This window comes from Eulemur rufifrons, chromosome 7 (genome assembly GCF_041146395.1).
Source record: "Eulemur rufifrons isolate Redbay chromosome 7, OSU_ERuf_1, whole genome shotgun sequence".
Classification (NCBI taxonomy): domain Eukaryota; kingdom Metazoa; phylum Chordata; class Mammalia; order Primates; family Lemuridae; genus Eulemur; species Eulemur rufifrons.
In genome coordinates this window covers 173,688,500-173,709,995 of record NC_090989.1, presented here as the reverse complement: position 1 = coordinate 173,709,995, position 21,496 = coordinate 173,688,500, and the positions used below count along the sequence as shown (strand labels likewise).

The following is a 21,496-nucleotide window of genomic DNA, read 5'->3' as shown; positions in this document are numbered from 1 at the left end:
CCAGTATTTAGTGGACATGTATTAAATGCTTAAATGCTAGAAAAATCTCAGTGTTCTGAGATGCTTGTGCTTTGAGGGGCACAAGACTAAAAACCATCATAAAGGGCGACAGCTTCAAGTCTCCCATTTTGTACTTACTCTCAACCATGAGCTTCTTGAATAGAGTGGCGGATAAAATTTCTCCCTCACTGCTGTCCCCTCTATTCCCCCTTTTTTTTTTGGCTGACTGCATTTGTATACGTTAAAAGCAATTCCATCATTTGACACTCACTTCTACATGTTCGGCATGTAGTATATACATTTTTATATATTTGTTAAATGAATACATAAATTTATGATAAATAGCAGCTTCCAATCTAGTGAAGTCTTGGTTGCCGTGAAATTAACTATAATCCAAATATATGAATACTAGGCTGGGTTCTTGGGACATAGCTTGTATGGGTCACCTGAATCCAGAAGACAGAAACATACATGTGGTTGGTGGAGATGATTTATAACAAAAAGTGATGCCCTTAGTTTATTATTTTAATATATATATGTATTTGTCCTTCATTAAAAACAATCACAAGCCAACTTCCTTTAAAAGCTAAGTGCTATGAAGGACAGAGCATAAGAGATTATTAAGAAAAATAAATATTAATACTGGGAGTTGACAGTTGACCTTTAATATGAATAAATTGGATTGTGGTATATTTTGATTTTCAGGAAGCCCAAACCAGTTTCCCAAGATTGTCAGTGTGGTTAAGCCCTACCGCTCAGATTTCAAATGAATAGAGTGATTTATTCTTATATAAGAATAGGAGCCAAGTGACTTTTTATTTCCTGTAGTAATTTAGAAAACTAGATGTTTCACCTTTAGGAAGGGCCACAACCCAGGTTTTGAAATGTAATATTGACAGGTACAAATCGTAGTGTGTCCAGGCTAGGTGGCACTCTCTGTCATTATCTGTTCTTCCTGAAGAGTCTGCTCAGTGGTTCACTTCATTGCCCTGTGGCATGGTCAGGAAAGGGAGCTAGAACCAGAAGACAAACTTTCTATAGGCATTGAAGGAGAACCACGTAAACCAAACTTGGTCAAGTAACAGGAGTGAGCAATTTCTAATACGGCATGGTACGACGTGAGCCAAACAAAACCCATCTGGAGGCCATGCTTGGTCCCCAGTTTGAGCTGTAACACCTGATCTATGAGTGTTGGATGAATGCTTTAGAAGGAAATACGTCTTGGGTTCAATGTTGGGTCCTCCAGTTCGGGGCATATCTGCTTCAGTATCAGGATTCACATTGGAGCAAACTCCAGAAAAGCTAATGCGTTAGTGATGGCTTTTGATACTAAAATATTTGTCAGTGTTTTCATTTGTAACTGGGGTTGGTGATGAAGGGGAGCTGTCCCTTTCCAGAGCTGAAAATGATCGTGTCAGTGCTCTAGGACCCTGCCCTGGGAGTCCGTCTGGGAAGCAGGTGATAGAACACAGTGGTTAGGAACTTAGAGCCTTTAGAGCCAAACAGGCTGGGTTTGCCTCTGACTCTTCCACATAGTAGCTGTGAGACATTGACCAAATGACCTAACCTCTCAAAACCTCACACTCTTACCTATAAAGCATGGATAGTAATAGTACCTACTGCATGGGAATGCTTTTTACAGGAGGTGAATAATGCCCCAAAAGTGTATCGTGTGCCGCCTGGCACTTGGTAACCTTTCAACAAAGGGTTGGTAAAGGTAAGAAGAGGTGGAAAGTAGGAGGGGAAGACTTGGAGTAGTTGGATCAAGATTTTCAGTAGCTTTTGCATGTATTTATTCCAAGCTCTAATATACTCTGGAGAGTCATGTTTTTTTCTTTATAGTATTGATATCCATAAATACTCAGGGCATTTAGAGAATTTTCTCTCATACAGTGCAGGGCCAAGTATGACTGGGTTGTATTACCTGTTCACTTTTTTAAGCTCCATAATAACCACACCTTCCTCTTGACAACTAGGATTTTGCCATTTTGTAGTTAAATATTGGCTGACCTTGCACGAGGTACATTGTAGTTCACTGGTGCGATTTGAGGGCTACCTTGGGTTTCATTAGAAACTCGTTTTTCAGTCATCCTCTATTCAAGAGATTTCCACAGGTGGCTGACTTGTTCTGTTCTATTTCAGAGGGTGGTAAGGAAATAACAGAAGAGCAATAGAAAGGTCTATGTAAATTTTTTATTTCAGTGATTCTATTATGAAAACTTGGTAACATGTGAATGGTTTTGTGACAACCAGCATTCTAACATGGCGAATATTATGTAGGCACTAAAGGTAATTAGAAGGATGCTATACGAATGTGAAGAAAATAGATAATGAAATGTGAAGAATGTTGTATAAAAATGCAATATGAAAATGTCCAATTGCAATCATAATTATGTACTGAAATGATGCAAAAAAAATACTATAGGCCTCACAATATCATCGTATGACTTGGGGGTCAAGTCTGGGGGCTGTTTCTAGTTAGTCCATAGCCTTAAGTATATTGAGTACAACGTTTTGACAAAGCCCAGCTTGCTATAAATCGTTACTGTTCAGATCTCACTTACTTGGTGACCAGCTTGGCTAACTTTCTAAGTAACAGTGCCTGATACTACCTTATTATGTTTCTTTTTAGTGATGAAAATGCCAGGAAAGACTTAAAGACGCTGCCAGCCTTTCCAACCAAAACCCTCCAGGAGCATCCGTCCCTTGCTTACTGGTGAGCCAAATCAGGATAGCAGATGACCCATTATCCTAGCCTCCTCTGCAAACTGCACACTTTTCAGGAAATTAAAAGAAATATAAATGAGAACAATATCAAATTGTCCATCAGATGTATCAAAGTAACCACAGGTAGACCTTGAACCTTTCCATGAAAGGATCTAGTCAAAGCTTGCTGGAGATCATTATACCAAGACATGTCCTGCAGTCATTTATAAAGAGAGGCCATGCGCTGTTTCTTTTAAGTGCATAAAATGTCTGTAGCATATGCTTTTAGGCGAATATAAGTATGCTTTTAGGTGGATTCAGTATGTGTGCAGTCACTGTATAATGTAGCCTTAATCTAGCAGAATGCAATATGTGTGCTATAAAATACAGATTTCTTTGGTCAGAAGTTTCCTGAGTAACCAGGGGTTTCCACTACAGCCAGAGATCATTGTATATTTTGAGTTAGTTTAATTGTTTGTATTTTAATGAATCCATAGTATATATTTTCCATCCCGTATTTTTTCTAGATAATTACTTTTTTCCCTGAAAATACTTGTATTCTCATTAAATATATTTTTCTCCTTGATTTCAGTCTCTTAATCATGAAGACAGTTTTCTTTTCCACTAAACAACTGTAAAATAAAGATTATAAAATAAATATTCAACATTGATAGCTTTTTTTTTTTTTTTGAACCCCCTTCCAAGAAAAATCAACATTGATAGCTTTAATATGAAAGTTGGAATGTATTTCCCAAATATATAGTGAGTACTGAGGCTTCATTATATCCTGACCCTGGAAACTTCTGAACAATTCATAGTTAAGTGATAGTTCCTTAAAAAAAAAAAAGGCTGATTACCAGTGATGATTGTTATGTGAAGATAAAAATATTTACTCTCCTGGGTTATACTTGATATGATTAGAAGAGCTGTCTGTCTGAAAGTAGGGTAAGATAGTCAAATGATGTCAAAGATTGCCTGACCTCAGCCTAGTTCTCTCTTTTCCAGCCAACAAGTTTTATTGCCCTAGAACAATAATGAAGGGTTTTCTCCTAAAGCAGTGTGTATGCAAGTGGTAATAGAATATTTTAGATTGCACACAGACTCAGAAGCAGTATTAATTCTTTTTAAATCTTTCTGAATAATTCAAGGAGGAAATCTTTAATGCCTACCACTTGCTGATCTCCCAGGTTTTTTTTGCTTTTTTCACTTCTCATGTAACATCCTGTTGAGATCTCCCAGTTTTAATCAAAGAAAAGGTAGGCCTTATGCTCAAAATTTCCTCAACAATGTTTTACAACTAAAATTTAATGTCATTATTTTATATCTATTATATTCCATCTGGTTATGGCAAAAGATAGTTTTCCATTTGAGAAGTTGATATTATGTCCTTTTCTAATAAATTATGTTTTTAAAATATTAGTATATTATATATATTAATTGTAAATTAAAGGTCATAATGGAGGTAGTTAAACGTCTAAAGTTCGGGAATCCGTGTCTTATAGACCCAAGAGTCAGACAGACTCTATCTTCCAAACAAGTTGGTGAAGGCCTTCCCTTTCAAGTTTTCGGTAGTCACCTGATAATCTGGAAATTGAATCTGTACCTCCTATAATCATGCATTGCCATATTTTTCATTTCCTTGTTTTACAGTGAGGACAGGGTAATTGAACACTATTTGAAAATTAAAGGTCTGACTCGGGGTCAAGCTGTGGTTCAGTAAGTATCTTTCTTTCCTCTTGCTTAGATACAATTATAAAGTCTCCCATTTGAAGATGTCATTTGAAATGATTTCTGTTGTGTAGTTTTCATGTGCATAGTCCTTATCTGGTGAAAAATATCTTACCATGAATTAGAAAATGTTTTAGGTCATTCCATATACATTGGTGTCATCAACTCAGATGCCTATCAGTGTCAGGCAGGTAACGAAAATGAGAAATACAGACCAGATGTAGGGCAATAGGGAATGGTAGGGACTGTGTTGAACTGGAGAGCTTTCATTCTGGGTAGAGGCAAGGTAACTTAGCTTCAGAATTCAGGCATAATATTGCTAGATCCTCTATTTTCCAATAGAAGCTGGAAATTCTGATTTTTAAATCCCAATTTCAAACATTGGAAAGTGATTTTAAGAAAATTTTAATGCAGTGTGAGCCAAGCAAAACCTATTTGGAAGTCATGCTTGGTTCCCTCATTTGTGACTCTACTTTGGGCAGAGCACATAGTCTATTGGTGTTGGATAATCTGTTTCTTCATGCTACCAAGAACAAACCTAGGTGACATACTTCTGCGTTTTATGACTTAGAGTTACCACCCATTTATTAAGAACATTTTACCGGCAACATTAAACTTTTAAAATTATAAAAACCAAATTAGTTTTAAGTGTATTATTGCTGTAATAATTGTAGAATGACTTTTATGGCCATAGAAGTTTTAAAAACCCTGCTGAGTACAGCATAGAGCATTTGAGAACTAAAATAAGGACTTGGAGATTGCTAAACTCCTGGTCAGTGTATAGATTTTCCTCACACTCCTACTTCTTTGCTCTAATCTCATTTTTATAACACACCTTCTATGATCTTCAAGGCAGAAATCAGAAGTTAGCAGTCCTAGGGTTGAATCCTTGACATTTTAACTAATTGTGCCTGTTTTCTGAACCTCGGGTGGGGGGAGGAATAACAGGATTTTAGGGTAGGCTGATGAGTACAGTCATGTGCCACGAAGCGACACTTCTGTTGATGACAAACCACACATAGGACTGGATTTGTATGGCATGTTTTCTGTTTAGATACACAAACACTTACCACTGTGTTATGGTTGCTTATATTATTCAGTATAGTCACATGCTGTACAAGTGAGGCTAGGCTATAGCACCTAGCCAGGTGTGCAGTAGGCTATACCATCTAGGTTTGTATAAGTATACTCTATAATGTTCATACAATGTTGAAATTACCTAAGGACGCATTTCTCAGAACGTATCCCTGTCAAGTAACACGTGACTGTATATTACAAAGTACCCTTGCCTGGTGGCTGGGTGCAGTGACTCGTGCCTGTAATCCCAAGCAGAGGGAGGAGGATCACTGGAGGCCAGGAGTTCCAGACCAGCCTGGGCAACATGGCGAGACCTTTTTCCTATAGAAAAATATTTTTAAGAATTAGCCAGACATGGTGGTACGTGCCTATAGTCCTAGCTACTCAGGAGGCTGAGGCAGGAGAATTGTTTGAGCCCAGGAATTTGAGGTTACAGTGAGCCATGATTCAGCCACTGCACTCCAGCCTGTTGACAGAGAGAGACCCTGTCTCTAAGGAAAAAGAAAGAAAGAAAGAAAGAAAGGCACCTTGCTTAAATGCAGAGTCCTTCTGCTTCTCTTGATCGTTATTGTGTGGCTCCTAATAAGTGGCTGTTTAACTTGGTAGTTAAGGCTCTAGGCCATGGAGTCTAACTGACTTTGTTATAATCCTGGTCATGCAGTATAATTGCTGTGTGACCTTGACACATTTACTTAACCTCTTATATTTATTTACATGTAGGCCATTTACTTAAAAAAAAATCAAGTTATTGATTACAGTGTCCAGCTAAATTGATATTCAAAATGTCATTAAAAAGTCCACTTGCATTAAATAGGAACCTGAGTTTCTTGAGGGCAGAGAGGAGGTCTTACACAATTTAGTCCACTCCAAAACCTTAGAGGTACACAATAGATACCTGTTGAATTGAAAATAGCAAGTGGTGGCATCATTGCTTTAATTTTTATTTTTGGAGTGACGCTTTTAAAGTCAGGTTTACATACCATAAAATTCATCCTTTTAAAGTATCTTTTTCTAAGAGTTTTGACAGATGTTTGCAGTTATATCACCTGTACCACAAGCAATATTTGGAATAGCTTTTTTTTTTGTACTTTATTATGAGCATGACCCAAAGGTTGATTCTTATTGCTTGCATCATTAGGTGCTTACTTTAAAAAATATTTGCAATTTGAGTCTGTAATACATTTCTGAGCCATAAAAATCTTAATGTGCAGAAAATAACATTTTCTCTAGCTTTTTGAAATTGAGGTTCTATTAGCAACTTCCTAACATTTGGATAAGGTAAAATATATTATTCCCCCAAATGGTTTATTCTATTTCTACTTGAGTCAAACATATTACTCATAGCTATAATGAGGAAAGTAGAAACAAATTGGGTTTTTTAAGTCACTTTTCCCAAAAGGGTTCTGACTATTTTAATGAGATTATGATAAATATTCATCTTCCATAGGTATATGAAAATAGTAGAAGCTCTGCCGACTTATGGAGTCCATTATTATGCAGTAAAGGTAAATACTTTCACATGAATACGCTTTCATAATGCCCATATATTTTACAAGAGTTATTGCACAACGCCAACTTTCTAAAATCACATAAATCAATATCCATATATGTAAAGTTGTCTCTACAAAATGCAGCATGTGGAATAGGGTTGATTTTCTTAATATATAAAAGCCCAAATGTATCTTGTCATTTTTAGCAAATTATAAAGCACATTGTTTTTGCAAAATATTTATTAACATTCAAATGTTTTCCCAAGACCTCTCATAACCCTAAAATATTCAGATCATTCTCTTTTCATATACCTCCCCTTGCTGATTTTTCTCTTTTCCAGTTGTTTACCTTTCTGACACTACCAGGTCTTCATCTGGCAGTGCCTTTGTACGAGAAACATGCAGTCTCCAGTGTCATTTAACAGCTTCATAAAATGCTGAAATTTTTGCAGGATTTGCAATACCACTTTTCAATCAGTATGTTTCGTATTTACATAGTATTTTCAGATATTTGTAAGCAGGGGGAGTTTGACAAAGAAATATTTTGATGGAGCTCTGTGACTCTAACAAAAAAAAAAGAGAAAAAGAAATATTTTGAGATGATGAGAAGGGAGGGATAAAGCATAGTGTTAAGAAGGGAGTCTTGTTTGAAAGAGGAATAATTTTGTAAGTGATCCGTTCTTGAGTGACTTTTCATGTTATGACAATGCTTACATCTCTATACAATTCAAAATGGTGGAGAATTAGATAAGAAATACTTGCATGTTGAGAATTCCCTGCACTAAAAATATGTACCAATTTTACTTTAATTTCTACTGATTCTGGTTTGCATATATGTATATGCAAATCATCGTTTGCTTTGGCAAGATCCAAAAGATAAATTTATGAAAACAATATATTGCTCCCCTCCCCATATGTACCTCAAAATAATTATTCAAACATCCTGTCGTCGAATTGCACAGTTCTCCAAAAGGGTTTTTGGGTATTCCCATGTTCATTGTTAATTGTATTATACACATTAGGATTTGGAACCACTTTTCTCATCTTTGTAATTCTTTGGAAACTTCCCCAACCTTTTGTAACTGGTTACTAATTGAGAGAACAAAGAGCCTTTTTTTTTTCCTAATGGATAACTGGCTTTTACTGGATTAATTCTGAGTTGAATTACTTACATTTTATTTCTTCTCTCCAACTGTTCAATCAAAACAGTAATGTTTCATTCTTTTTGATGGTATTAACAGTATTGTTCTGTTTTGACTTATAGAACTTATTTGAAGAAACCCTAAGAAGGCATTTTAATAACAAGTTGGATTTTTAAGTAGTGTTTTATTTGCCAAGACAGCTTTATTTGACTTGTTGATACTTGTTAAGGGATGAAATTGGTAGATATTAATTCACCTCTAGAAGACTTAACAATTAGGTCTTGATTCTCATGCTTTTCCATCTTCCAGGATAAACAGGGACTTCCTTGGTGGCTTGGAATCAGCTATAAAGGAATCGGCCAGTATGATTTACAAGATAAGGTGAAGCCTCGGAAAGTAAGTGTGAATCATTTCAGACACTTAGGAGAACCTTAAACTGTTACAGAGTTGGCAACATCACTTAGGGGACACTGTGAGTAATCTTGGGCACAGAACTTGGTTAGTGAAGTCATGGGTTCAGAGAAGACTCAAGTTAAATGTAAAATATTTTTTATAACTCATTTATGCATCATTTACACAATTCCACATCTGGTCTTTTCTTCTAAGGTGATAACCAAAGTTATGCACTAAGATTTAACTATGAGGATGTTGATCGCATCAAGCACATACCATGAGGTTTCTATTTAAAGTTAGTGTGAACAGGATAATGCCATTTTTTATGCATTTTATATATACATTCATACCTATATATATTTGAATTGGCTAGATAGACATGTAGATGAATTACAAAGACATATGTCAAAATTTTTGGTGCTAGTTGTCTTTCAATGGTACAGTTATGAGTAATCTTTCTACTACTGCTGCTATTTGTTTTTTTTGTTTGTTTGTTTTTTTACTGCTGCTATTTGTTTCACAATTTTTTTTTTTTAAGACAGAGTCTTGCTCTGTTGCCCCAGGTAGAGTGCAATAACATCATCATAGCTCACTGCAACCTCCAGCTCCTGGGCTTAAGTGATTCTACTGCTTCAGCTTACTGAGTAGCTGGACTAGAGGTGTGCACCATGACGCCTGGCTAATTTTTCTATTTTTTTGTAGAGATGGGGTCTTGCTCTTGCTCAGGCTGGTCTTGAACTCCTGAGCTCAAGTGATCGTCCCACCTCAGCCTCCCAGAGTGGTAGGATTACAGGCATGAGCCACCACATCCGGCCTGTCTCACAATTTTACGCAGTAAACATGTCTGCTTTTTGTAAAGAAAAGTCAATTACATGCTATTTATTAAAGGATCATGATCTATCAGATTTGGATTTCTAGCGCTAAATAAGTTACATTAATTTCCATTTAAAATTTGACTATGAAGCTGCTGCTCTTGACCCAGGAATAAGTGTACAGTATTTTTGCTTATATAAAAATTAATGAATCCATGTAGATTGTCATCCAGCTGCCCTTGGCCTCCTTAGTATTATGGTGACATAAAGTCTGACTCATGCTGCCCTGGTTGGTTTTGCCACCCTCCCTGCGCTATGCTGGGAGTCCTGGGAGTGAAACGATGGCCTCTAATAACAGACCATCGTCAGGCTACCTGCAGTATCACAACCCGACATCACAGCCTTCAATAAATAACTCCTATCATTTACATCTGTCTGTTGCTTTAATGTGTATTAGAAAAACAGCCGTTTTCTTCATAAAGCATCCCTGTAATCATACCCTGGTGCTCTTCATCTTCTAAGTGTCCTTGCAGCTTCAATCACTGCTCCGTCTTCCTTGAGTTACGAAAATAAATAAAGCTCCCCTCTTCTCCCGCTTTATGGTTGTGAAGTGTGAAACTGACACAGATAACACAAACGGGTGGCCTAGGGGGGCACTGACAACCCCCTCCCCACCTCAACACTGATCCCACCCTCCTGCATCAGACACTGGGCATTGAGGCTTTTTATCAGAAATTATCAATGAAAACAATAAAACATCATTCAACACCTGATAGACAGCAAGACAGCATGTATGCAATCATACAATTAGCATGTTGCTTCTGGAAGCCCTGTGACCAAGATCAATTTAATTTCCAGTAAGAATATGAGTAATATTGTTCCTACCCGTATTTGAATTATTTCTAAATCCACATTTCTAAGCAATAATGTCAGAAATGAATGGTACCCAATTTTTTCAAATATTTTTCAAAATCCTTTTTATATATAGCTGCATTTTTTTAAACCAAAAGTAAGACATATTCATCATGAGAAAACAAAAAAGCAAACACTGCAGAAATATGTCCATTAGGGCAGAAAGTCTTTCTTCAATCCCCATTCTTCCCCGGCGATAACTAACCGCTGTTAAGAGAGTGATACTGGTTCATTTAGATTTTTGTCTATATATTCCAAGCTTTTAGAAAGAGAGAAATCTATACACACTATTCCATACCTTGCCATATTTCTCCAGCTCATTTATAAACTAATTTCTTATCACTCTTTTTAAAGCTGCCTAGTGTTGCGTTAGTGGAAATAAAATTTGACCAATTCTCTTTTGATGGACATTATGGTTGTTTCCATTCAGGATGGGGGAGGGGTGGAGCGAGTTTGCAGAGCAGAATAACCCAGCCAAGGCAAATAATTAACTCCTAGTTTATGTCTATTTTGTAAGACCAAAGTATTGCTTATAGTGTTTTCTTAAGGTTGACTTCACCTGTATTAGTTTTTTTTCTTGCTAATTTATTTCTCTCTTGAATTTGAAGAAATGACATTCAGAACTCGTGTTAGTTTTTCCAAATCTTGCATCTAAAATATAACTTAAATCAGCTCACAAGTAATTTCTTAGCTAATGTGGCTTGGTAAAATTAAGATTCCCACAGAATGTAAATGCATCTGCTAAAAGCAACCAGGCGTTCTCCCAAAATAGTGGTGAGTCAGAATTTGCACAGTAAATATTGTGGTTAATTTCCTCCCCTGTGCTCATGACTAAGGCCTTTCTTTACATTCACAGTTTCATGGAAATTGGCAAATATTGCTTGACACCAATTATAATCAGTGTTGCTTGTTCATTCCAGTGCCTAGATAAGGGTCAGAAGCGACTTCCTTTTTTCGATGTGCAGTTTTTCTATTTCATTTTCAAGATATGCCATTCAATTCAAAAAGCACCATAAACAGGCCATTTGTGGGTTACCATTTTCTTCCCTTCTCTTTCTCCATTATTTTGGGGGGTGTCTACTCTGTTCCATTGTTTGCTTCATCCTTTCTTCCGTTAAAATCTGACAATGGATTTTGCTTCCATGTATTTATTTTCCATGTCCAAACAGCGTAAGGGTTTAATTGGAGTGAGGATGTTCTACAAATCTCTGTCCTGGCCCAGTTTGCACAAATGAAAGAATGCATAATTTAAAGGGCTGTAAGTACTGACTTACAGAAGGAGGATCATGCTTCAACTGTTTGTGCGGACCTGTGCATGCAACAAGTTAACCAATGGCCAGGTAGGAATGCAGGTCAGATTGGCAAACTCTAATGAAACAAGAGTCTAACGAAACTCTTATTATGGGAGGCCTTAAGATGTTCAGCCTCTTGAGCCACATGCCTGCCTTGTTATAATATAATTATGTGGCTTAAAAACAGGCCAGAAGGAGGGAGATTTACCAAGAATAAGAGAGACTGGGGCCGGAGGGCTAGTTTGAAAGGGATTGTTGCAAGATCTACCAACAGAGACCTTCCAATCTTTTAACATAGTCTGTCATTACTGCCTGTGAATGTCAGAGATTGTGTTTGTTTCACCTTCCAGAGCACTCAGCAAATGCTCTTAATGCCTTTTAGCTATAAGGCTTTTTTGCTAGGCTGGAGGGCCAATAAGTTGTTGCAATATAGGGCGGGAGTTTGGGAGGCATCCCAAATTCGGTCCCTGGGGTCTATTTACTGTGTGACCTTGGACATATTGTTTAATCTCTCTTTAAAATTGGTTCCCTCATCTGCACGATGGTAGTGCCACCAACTGTGTAGTGTGGTTGTAAGAACCAAATGACATTATATTTGACACCATGGATGATCCAGTCATCTCTTAGAGTAGTGAGGGAGACAGACAATGAAAGAAATATCCTTGGATCGCTGTGTGGTTGGAGATGCTGCTACAAACCCATAGCCCTAGTGTGTGATCTAAGAATCCACACTCAAGTTTTCTATTTTCAGAGACTTGCAAGCACTCCCTTCCCCTCCCAATTCTTTAACCGTAATGCCTGAAGGTATGATGCAAATTAAGAGAAAATTTTTAAATCCAGAGTTACACACCACAAATTTTAGGGTATTAAAAATTCAGATCATAAGCAGTTTTACTTTTTAATCCTCCCCTTGTGCATGAATGTCATCGCAAACTCTTACGGAATGTGAAAACACACCAGAACTCGATTCCGAATCATCGGACATTTGGACTTAAAAACTGATGAAGTTTCACTTAAATGAAAATGCAACCTTGTGCTCCTTCTAGGTATTTATTGTTCACTGACCATTTCAAGGAAAAATGTCTATTCTTCACAGAGAAGTAGACGGTAGGTCAGTGACTGGGCCACGTGTTAGTATATGTCATGACAGATTTATACCCCTCCAGCAAATATTTCACCTGGGAAAACCAGAGTGTGTCAGATGACAGAGATGGGAGAAATGAAATGGCATGCTGTCCAGGTGTCATAGGTAGTCCATAGTGTGACAAAATGCCTTTCAAGGTTAGTATCTTTTAGCATAAAAACATGCTAAGAAACACCTGAGATGAACTTCATCACCGTAGGGTATTTTAAGGAGGGAAAAAGTTCTTAGCCTTCAGTTAACTGATTTAAAAAAAAAAAAACTACTATTGGAATTCCCAGATGCCTAGAGCCAAAAGAGTTAAGTAATAAGCACAAAAGTCTTCCTGTTTCCTTGTCATAAAACTACAGGTGCCTTTTATGTAAAGGCAGTACCTTGCTCATTTTTCTAGCACAGCCATCTTGACCATTTCTAATATCATCTTTCTGCCACCAGGATACCCCCTTGGACCTGGATTAGAAACTACCTCCAACACTGCTTAAATTCCAGAGGAGGTTAACCGTAGGAGAAGAGTATATGTGCTGTGAAGTTATATTTTCTATATTAATAAAAAATATGGTATAGAAGAAAAAAATAGGATGACAAAATGTCAGCCAGAGACCAGTCCAGCCTGTTGGTGAAGTGTCTGTCTAAGCTTCAGCCACAGTGATAATCAATATGGTTGTTAAAACCTTCGTCAGAGTCAGTAGGAGGAGAACTCCAATCCTATAGCATGGATTTGAAATAATAACCAGTTCTGCACTCCCGCTTACCAGCCGGCTCATCTGGAGCTGTCACTCAACGTTTTGGGGACTTCATTTTGTCAACTGTTAAATGCAAATAATCCTGTCCGCTCTGTCTACCTGACAGATGATTGTGAGGACCCAATGAGTGAGTTCTTTCGCTGAGGAGGTATTTTCCTCTCTACATCATACTTTACTTTATAGAAGATGTACTGGGCAACATGGTATTTCTCTTCCCCTCCTAAAGTTAATCACAATGAAAATTTTAAACAGCTCTTCTAGGGCAAGGAACTTTCAGAAAACTGGTTGAGTATTGGTGAAGAAAGTGGAGAGTCCAAGGCAATATCATTCATAAAGTTACCAAGTCTGATTGCACGGGAGGCTAGAAAGTATTGTCTGGGGGGGGGGGGAGGTTGGCCATGGGCAAAGCCATAACACAAGGTGTTTGTTACCAAAAGGAAGTAGGAAAAATAGATCGTGAGGGAGATAAGTAGTTTTTGTCACACTGTATTTGTTTCCTTTGAAGTCTTTTAGGGGGATGGTTGATGAGAAACAAGCAAAGAAATAAAGACAATTATAAATTTTGCATTGTCTGATGGAAACAAACAATAAGAAGGGGGAGGGCATCTGGTGCTTTCAGGGAAGGCCTCTCCGGGAAAGGTGACATTTAAGCTGAGACCTGAAGCGTGAACACTCATAAAGAACAGGGTGGCTTGTTCCAGTCAGAGAACAGGGTATGCTGGTGGGAAGATGGCAAGCATGTGATGAAAACTGGGAGGAGACCATTATGTAATAGCTAGAGCTGGTGGAGGAAGAGGCTCCCTGTAGGAATGGAAGATGCTGCTGGAGAAGAGGAAGTGGCTGCTGGGCAGGCAGAACCATCAGATGTCCATTGTTCATGCTGTCCCTTTATATATCCAGGCATTTACCAAATGGCTGAATTTCTGGCATATAAAGAAAAAGGAAAGGTAGCTCTAATAAGATTGCTCTGAATGCGGAGAAAAGCAACTAGTACATAAAAAAGTGTGAAAAATAGTTCTGTATCCAAACTTGGCGTTTGGGGAAAAGGAAAAGAAAAGAAAAATAGTTCTGTAAAGAGGTATATACACTAAAGAATTCTTTATTATATGTTTGTGACCAATGATTGACTGGTTTGGGATTTTTATTTATTTTTTTTTTTTTGGTAGCAGGGTTTTAGTGATAAGCTGAAGATAACAAATTCATCCATCCTTAACAAATTTCTAACAGTAGCATATAATGTACCTGAGTCCATATTTTTCTAAAAAAAAAATTATATAGCCCATTGCATTTGCAAGGGTCTTGAACTAGTACTGTATATTCTTTATCTCATTTAAGGAAAAAGCTGTAGTCCCTGCCATCAAAGACCTGACAAGCTATTTAGAAAGAAAGAATATATTTAAAATTAGGGATTTTATTGAAAATATATAATAAGCAGACTAGGTACCAACCTGTAAGAAGGGACACAGGACAGCCATACAGATGCCCAGAGCAGCAGCTCTGCCCGGCTTGTGTCAAACACGTGGCGAGTACTCTAATGCGAGTATTCACAGGAAGTCATTATTAGATCAGCCCTGGGAGGTTAGAGATTCAGCCGTAGAGGAAACCTGGGTGAGATGACATCCTTTTAGATGGTCAGGGTCTTATATTACACATTTCCTGATACCCAAAATTTCTTCACATAAACTTTTCCAAAAATACTCAGTGTTTCACTTCTTGAGTTTAAGATGTGATATTTTATGCGTGTAAGGTTATGTGATCACATTTGAAAAAAAATTTTTTACGACGTGAGCACGTACCATGTGGGTATGTTATGAGGTTTTAGTTCACAGCTGACATTGGTAGCAAGGCCTCTTCTAATCTGATCAGTTGTAAATCCCTCTGGTGGGTAACATTTGCATTCAGAAAGAATCTGAACAACCATTTGTTCCTACAGGCATTATCTAGTTGAAAGAACTGGAACTCCAAAATTCATTATTTTAGAGCAAAAACTGCCTTCTTCATCAACACATTCTACCTACCAAAGCCTAGTTATATCACCAGATATCCTCTAAGCCAGGATTTCTCAGTCTCAGCACCGGAGACATTTTGGGCCATATAATTCTGTATTGTGGGGGTCATTGTGTCCTGTGCATTGTAGGATGTTCAGTATTATTCCTGGCCTGTAGATGCCAGGAGCACCTTCCCCTCCATTGTGATAACCAAAAATGTCTCCAGAGATCACTAGATGTTCTGGGGGTTGGAGATTGGGAGGGGTGGGGAGTGGTAAAAATCATCTTAGGTTGAGAATCACTAATCTAAGTAAAATTGGAGGGACAGACTCAAAGTCCTATTCCACAAGTGGCAGCCTTAATTGCACCTTTCTTTTTTATCTGAGATAGAACTGAGAGTTACTTTTTTTCTTTCTTTTTTTTTTTTTTTTTTTTTGTTAAAAACATAACAAATGCCCATATCATACTCTTCCCAATTGGGATAGGCAGCATGTACAGTAATCCGCAGGGGTTTTGGAGCCTGACTGTGCCTGCATGTGAATCCCAGATCTGTCCCTATTTAGCTGTGTGACCTTGGTCAATGTACTTCAAGCTTTCTGAGTCTGAGTTGTGTCTTTTGCCAAATGAGGCTAACAGTAGTACTGTCCCATCTGGTGTTGCGAAGACTCCGTGAGATGCGTGCAGCATCTTGGTGCCGCAGCTGGCGCTGTTGGTATTAACTGTGCATATTTGTTGTATGACTGTCACTTCTACCCTGTACCCTCCTTGCGAGCAGAGACTTTGTCTCAGTCACATAAACATTTGATGAAGAAGGATGGCTGGCTGGAAAGAAGGTAGATCAGTTGGGCTTTATAAAATCCCATAATCCTGCAAAATTCTATTTTTGTGGTACTCCAGAAGGTACTAACAGTATATTCATTAAGTGTAGTCTTTTAAAATGAAAAAAAAGAGGCCAGGTGTGGTGGCTCACACCTGTAATCCTAGCAATCTGGGAGGCTGAGGCAGGAGGACTGCTTGAGCTTAGGAGTTTGAGACCAGCTTGAGTAAGAGTGAGACCCCATCTCTACTAAAAATAGAAAAATTAGCCGGGCATGGTGGCGCATGCCTGTAGTCCCAGCTACTCAAGAGTCTGAGGCAGGAGGATTGCTTGAGCTCAGGAGTTTGAGGTTGCTGTGAGGTATGATAACGCCACTGCACTCTACCCTGGGTGACAGAGCAAGACTCTGTCTCTAAATAAAATAAAATATAGGAACAAATCAATAATACAATAATTTTTGTTTTGCTTCAGATAGTAGCAGGTAATAGCCATATGTGAGTCACTGATGTACAATCATACACTGCAGCTATGACTATCCAAAATTTAGTCATTTCCAGGTGAATTTGCAGTTAAATGATTAACCTAAACTATGAGAGCTATTAAAAAGCCAAGCCTCTGCTGACATTTTTTGTATCCTGGTCTAGTGTTAAACCTTTAGGTGACATCTACTTTCAATTCATCAAGATTAAAAAAGAGTGTGATTCTTTCTGTCTGAGGCTTTCCCTGGGTCTTTCCCGACCCCAGGCAGGTTCCCCCAGCCCGTGGCGGTGCACACTCCTCAGCATTTTTGTACGTGCCGGGGCACATTCCTCCCTTCCTGGGTCCCTCCGGCAGGGGGGAGCCTGCTGCTGTGCATTGCCTGTGGGGTGTGCCTGTGACCCGTCCCTCCCTCCCTCACTTATGCCTACATGACACAGGAACAGTGAACAGATTTCCTACCTAGAGGGTGTATCAGGAAACTCCCAATGAAATCAACAGATATACAGCAGACAGTTTTTACAGATCCCGAAACTCACGGAATTGGAAGTCTGAGTGATACAGATATGTCAAGAGAATAACCTGGCAGTTTCTCATCCACGGAAAGACAGATGTGGAATCCAGACAGCTGTTTCTGGTTCTGTTTCTGCTATTAAGTGGCTCTCTTCCACCTTATAAAATTGGAGAGGTAGACTAAGAGTCCTTCATAGCAAATCCAACTAGCTTTATCACTTACTGAATGTGTATTCTAAGCCAGGCACCAGGCTAAGTGCTTCACAAACGTCATCTCTCTGAACCCTTCTGACAACCCTCTGAGGCAGGCATCGTTGGTCCCATTTTACAGATGGGGAAACTGAGACTTAGGAAAGCTAAGCAACTTACAAATATAACACAAGCACAAGTGGTGGTACCAGAATATAAACCAAGGTGTTCTGACTTGGTTCAGTTGGTTCATGTCAGCCCCACAAGGGAGGGGACTTGTCCCTTATTTTAAGACCGACAAGAGCAGAACCTTGAACATAGAAGGTGCTCAAGAAATATCTGCTGATTGAGAGGGAATGAATAAATGACTCCCAAAGCTACTGAAGTACATGTTACTCTGTCTCCTAAAAGTCCCTCTGTTTTTCCTTATAGTCTTTTCTTGCTAAAGTTTGACTATAGCCTCAGATGTTTAGGAACCATTGTAATAATGGGGTGGGGATGAGGAAGAGGTGATACCTTCTAGTTCTCTAAGTCTATAAAAATGGGTGGGATCTAACCAAATATTGATTATAGATTTCAACAGAATGGCTGAAGTATTCAACACATTCATTGAAGGGTAATAATGTGTGGCCAATTATTCTAAAACTTCTTTCACATCTAAAGGTGAAGGGAATCTCTTCTGATTACAATAGTTTATACAAGTTCACTTTCAAATTAACATCTGATTCCCCTGTGGTTTTCTATATCAGTTTTAAATTTTTAATACTTTATTTTTCAGGACAGGGTGATTTGTGACCTTAAGATATATTTTCTTTCTATTATAATTTTGTAATTATCTCTTTGTTAATATTATTTGTGTTGCTCATCTTTTTATTTTTTATCTATTTACTTTTGTAATCTCAAAGTAATCCCAGGTATTATTCATCTGTCACTATTTACTTCCTCTTTCCGATGACAAAGGACACAACTGATCAACTACAGAGTGTAGAGTAGAAAGCAATCCGGGTGACCTAATTTATGGTTTTATTTTCGCCTTACAACTATTTCCCTTTCATCACTAGCAGCATAATCCTAAAACAACAGAATTTCAAACTCATAGCTTCTAGTCAGTGCCACATAAACAACAATAAATACTAATTAATGATTGTTATTATACCTCTACAATGATCACTTTGGAAAACATTCCAGTTCTACATTCTTAACTCTTGTGTTGCAAGGCAAATAAAGCTCTTCTTTTTCTTTCCTTTTTTTTTTTTTTTTCTTTTCTCCTTAATTTCCAAGAGTGGGAATTTTGGCTTGGGCAAAATACTTCTTTCTGGTTTTCTGTTTTAATATGAAAATTACAAGTGTGTACACACATACATGCATGTATAAGATATATATAATAGTTCTCCCCTATAAGACACATTCCCTGTAGTAGTCCTACCCTATGTAGACACCAGTATTCCCCAGATAATACAAATGTGAAGAATATTTTGCTTCCTTCTACCTTCCTTTGAACTTTGATCTCTTTCCTCAAATGCAGGATGTTTTCTTTGCAACCCTGCATCTTTCAGGTGATCTCGAGTGTTTCTTATTCTGTGGGTGACAGGCTGTTTCTTTAAATGCAGAGGCCCCAACAAGTCAGGTTGGCCTCGTGTATATTTCTTTGATGGATTTCCCCTTCTCTTTCCATGGATCTGAAATCCCTGCGTGATTTTGACAAGAGGGAGCCTCTTACTTATCCTTTAAGGAAAACACTGGAAAAAAGGGAAGAGAATGAACACTGATCAGCTGCCTGCCGTGTGCCAGGTGCTGTCCTAGGCACAAGGCATGAGCAACCTTCCAGTAAATGAAGTCACCTCAGCTCCGTTGCCACTTGCAGAGCTTCCTAGTGGCCCTCTGAGATCAAACACACAAAAATAAAAAGCACGATAGAAGAATGATTTCAGAAATTTCAAAAGAAAAACTAGCTTATATCCAGCTGCCAGCTAGATCAAGTGCCACTAGAATTAGAAGTATTTTTCTAGCAATGTCAAACTTTATAAGAATTACGATGATAATATTAATAGTATGAAATGTCTAAAATAAAGATCTCCCAACTGATTGGAAGGTGAAAATCTCAGTATTGTATGAAGTAGGCCAACTTATATTCATTTTATATAAACTTTAATTTTGAGAAATACAGGAGTGCCAAGAGTATGACAACACCTGCAAAACCACTCAAATTGATGTTACTAATATTTTGTCATATTTACTTCATCTTATTTTTATTGTTAAGAGAAAACATTACTAGTGATATGGAAGCTTCTGTACCACTTACCCTCATACCATCTGACCCCAGAGGCAACCACTGTTAGGCACTAAGTTTGTGGCATTCCAATCCACTTTTATAATATTACAGGCACATATATGAAATCACATTTTGCGCACACAAACTTTTAAGATTTCAGGTGGGGAAATGGACGGTGCTGCTTTTCAGACTTAAAAATCCAGTCTCGTTCCCACAACTTCTTTTGCAAACCTAGCCTACCATCTAATTATTTCAAATTCTCTAAGCTGAAGCCGTTAACCTTTTAAGTGGGGTTTTTGCTTGCAGGGAGCATGTTTGCTCTCAGTGCAGGGCCATGCTGAATGGAGTCCAAAGCGCTAGGGTTTCACATTTGTAAGTGATAAGAGGGGGAGGTGGTGGCTTTCAGAGATCATGTTTCAAGTCCAGCCCGGTTTTTATGTGTGTGGGAATGGACGCAAAGGAAAACACAGCTGAGCTGCATTGTAACCCTTCCTGTAGAACCTGTTCATGTCCAGGGTGAGTAAACCTTGGTAGAAATGTCTTCCTCAAACAGCCTCCGGTGAAATTCTTCCCTGGGTTCAAAGCAACTTACTTCCCAGGAAGTATCAGCCAAATCCAGACTGGCCCTCATTTTAGAAAGGTCTCTCTTCTGGGAAAATCTGCTGAGAACTTTGCCCTCCTCTCCCTGATGGGAGGAAAGAGTGGAATCGGGGAGGTGTCGCTCAGCGCTCAGCGGAGTTGCTGATGTCAGTAGTGTGTCAGCCGTGGGAGGCTCTGTTTGTGAAATTGAGTTACACCTAAGTGTCTTATGAAACTCGGTTCAGAACACACCGGAGCTGCTGTCTGGGAGAGGGGAGGTAGGAAGAACCCTGAGGTTTGCCCCCAGGTTTCTGTCTCATTTTTGGGACCTCTGGATTTAAAGAAATGAAAGCCTCAAGTTGATGGACATTTTAAGAGATCGGTATGTAGCTTTCTACTTTTATTAATTCCTCCTTGAACCTGAGCGAGCGTTGTACTTACAGGCAACTGCATGTGCAGACCACGAAGGCTGTGTTCTTAGTGTGTGCTGGCTTGTTTTACTCTGTTGGGGATTGGGGATCCAGGCTGAACACATTTGTCCCACGGCTGCGTATGCACAGGGACCTCAGCTCATTTTGTTCCTTTACATGAGGTTTACGTGTTTGTGAGCAGTCTTGGTTCCCGTACTTCAGGAAATGGTTTTGCTGATAGGGCATTGCAGAGAAGTGCTTATTATTTAGACAATTAAAAAATGCTCTTTTAAGATTTCTGTGAAAATAGTTTAAAAATCCAACCAGGGTCTGATAATGGAATGAAATAGCTGCGCTGTTACTTCCCTAATCAAGACTAGGGACAGAGAAGAGGAATTAGACCATGAAGTCCAAGTTGACAGCACAAGCTAAGGCTCAGGCTAGTACAGGGTCTACTATAAGGGGTTGGGGAGGAACCCAGAAAACATAGCAAGGCATACTCAGGTCTGTGAATGAGCTGCTTTTTATCAAATTATTTGGCTTTCAAATGCACCGTGCTAGTAAAGTCTGTTTCTCCCCACCAACCAGCAAGTAACACTGAGTTCAGCACTTGAATATTAGCAGTGAGTGTGTAGAGATTGGGATCTATGTTCAAAACCTGGAGGTTCTAGCTCAGAGACCAAGAGGAAGCTCCAGCAGTCTCCTTTCACCCTCACCTGGCCCCCGATTCCTGGTGCGAGGTTTTTGTGGCATTTAGGGGAACTCTCTCATAGGTGGGAAACTGGTATGTTGGAGAATCACCCCCACTCCCACGT

At 38.6% G+C, this 21,496-nt stretch overlaps 1 protein-coding gene across 1 annotated transcript in view; it reads left to right on the top strand.

Annotated features, from left to right (window-relative positions):
* The window catches only part of FRMD4B (FERM domain containing 4B), a 167,967-nt gene that overhangs the window by 124,571 nt on the left and 21,900 nt on the right, over window positions 1-21,496 (top strand). The window contains exons 8-11 of the mRNA XM_069473792.1: window positions 2,633-2,716; window positions 4,357-4,422; window positions 6,959-7,016; window positions 8,453-8,539. Of these exons, the coding sequence (XP_069329893.1) occupies window positions 2,633-2,716; window positions 4,357-4,422; window positions 6,959-7,016; window positions 8,453-8,539 (295 nt within the window). The remainder of the gene's footprint in view (window positions 1-2,632; window positions 2,717-4,356; window positions 4,423-6,958; window positions 7,017-8,452; window positions 8,540-21,496) is intronic.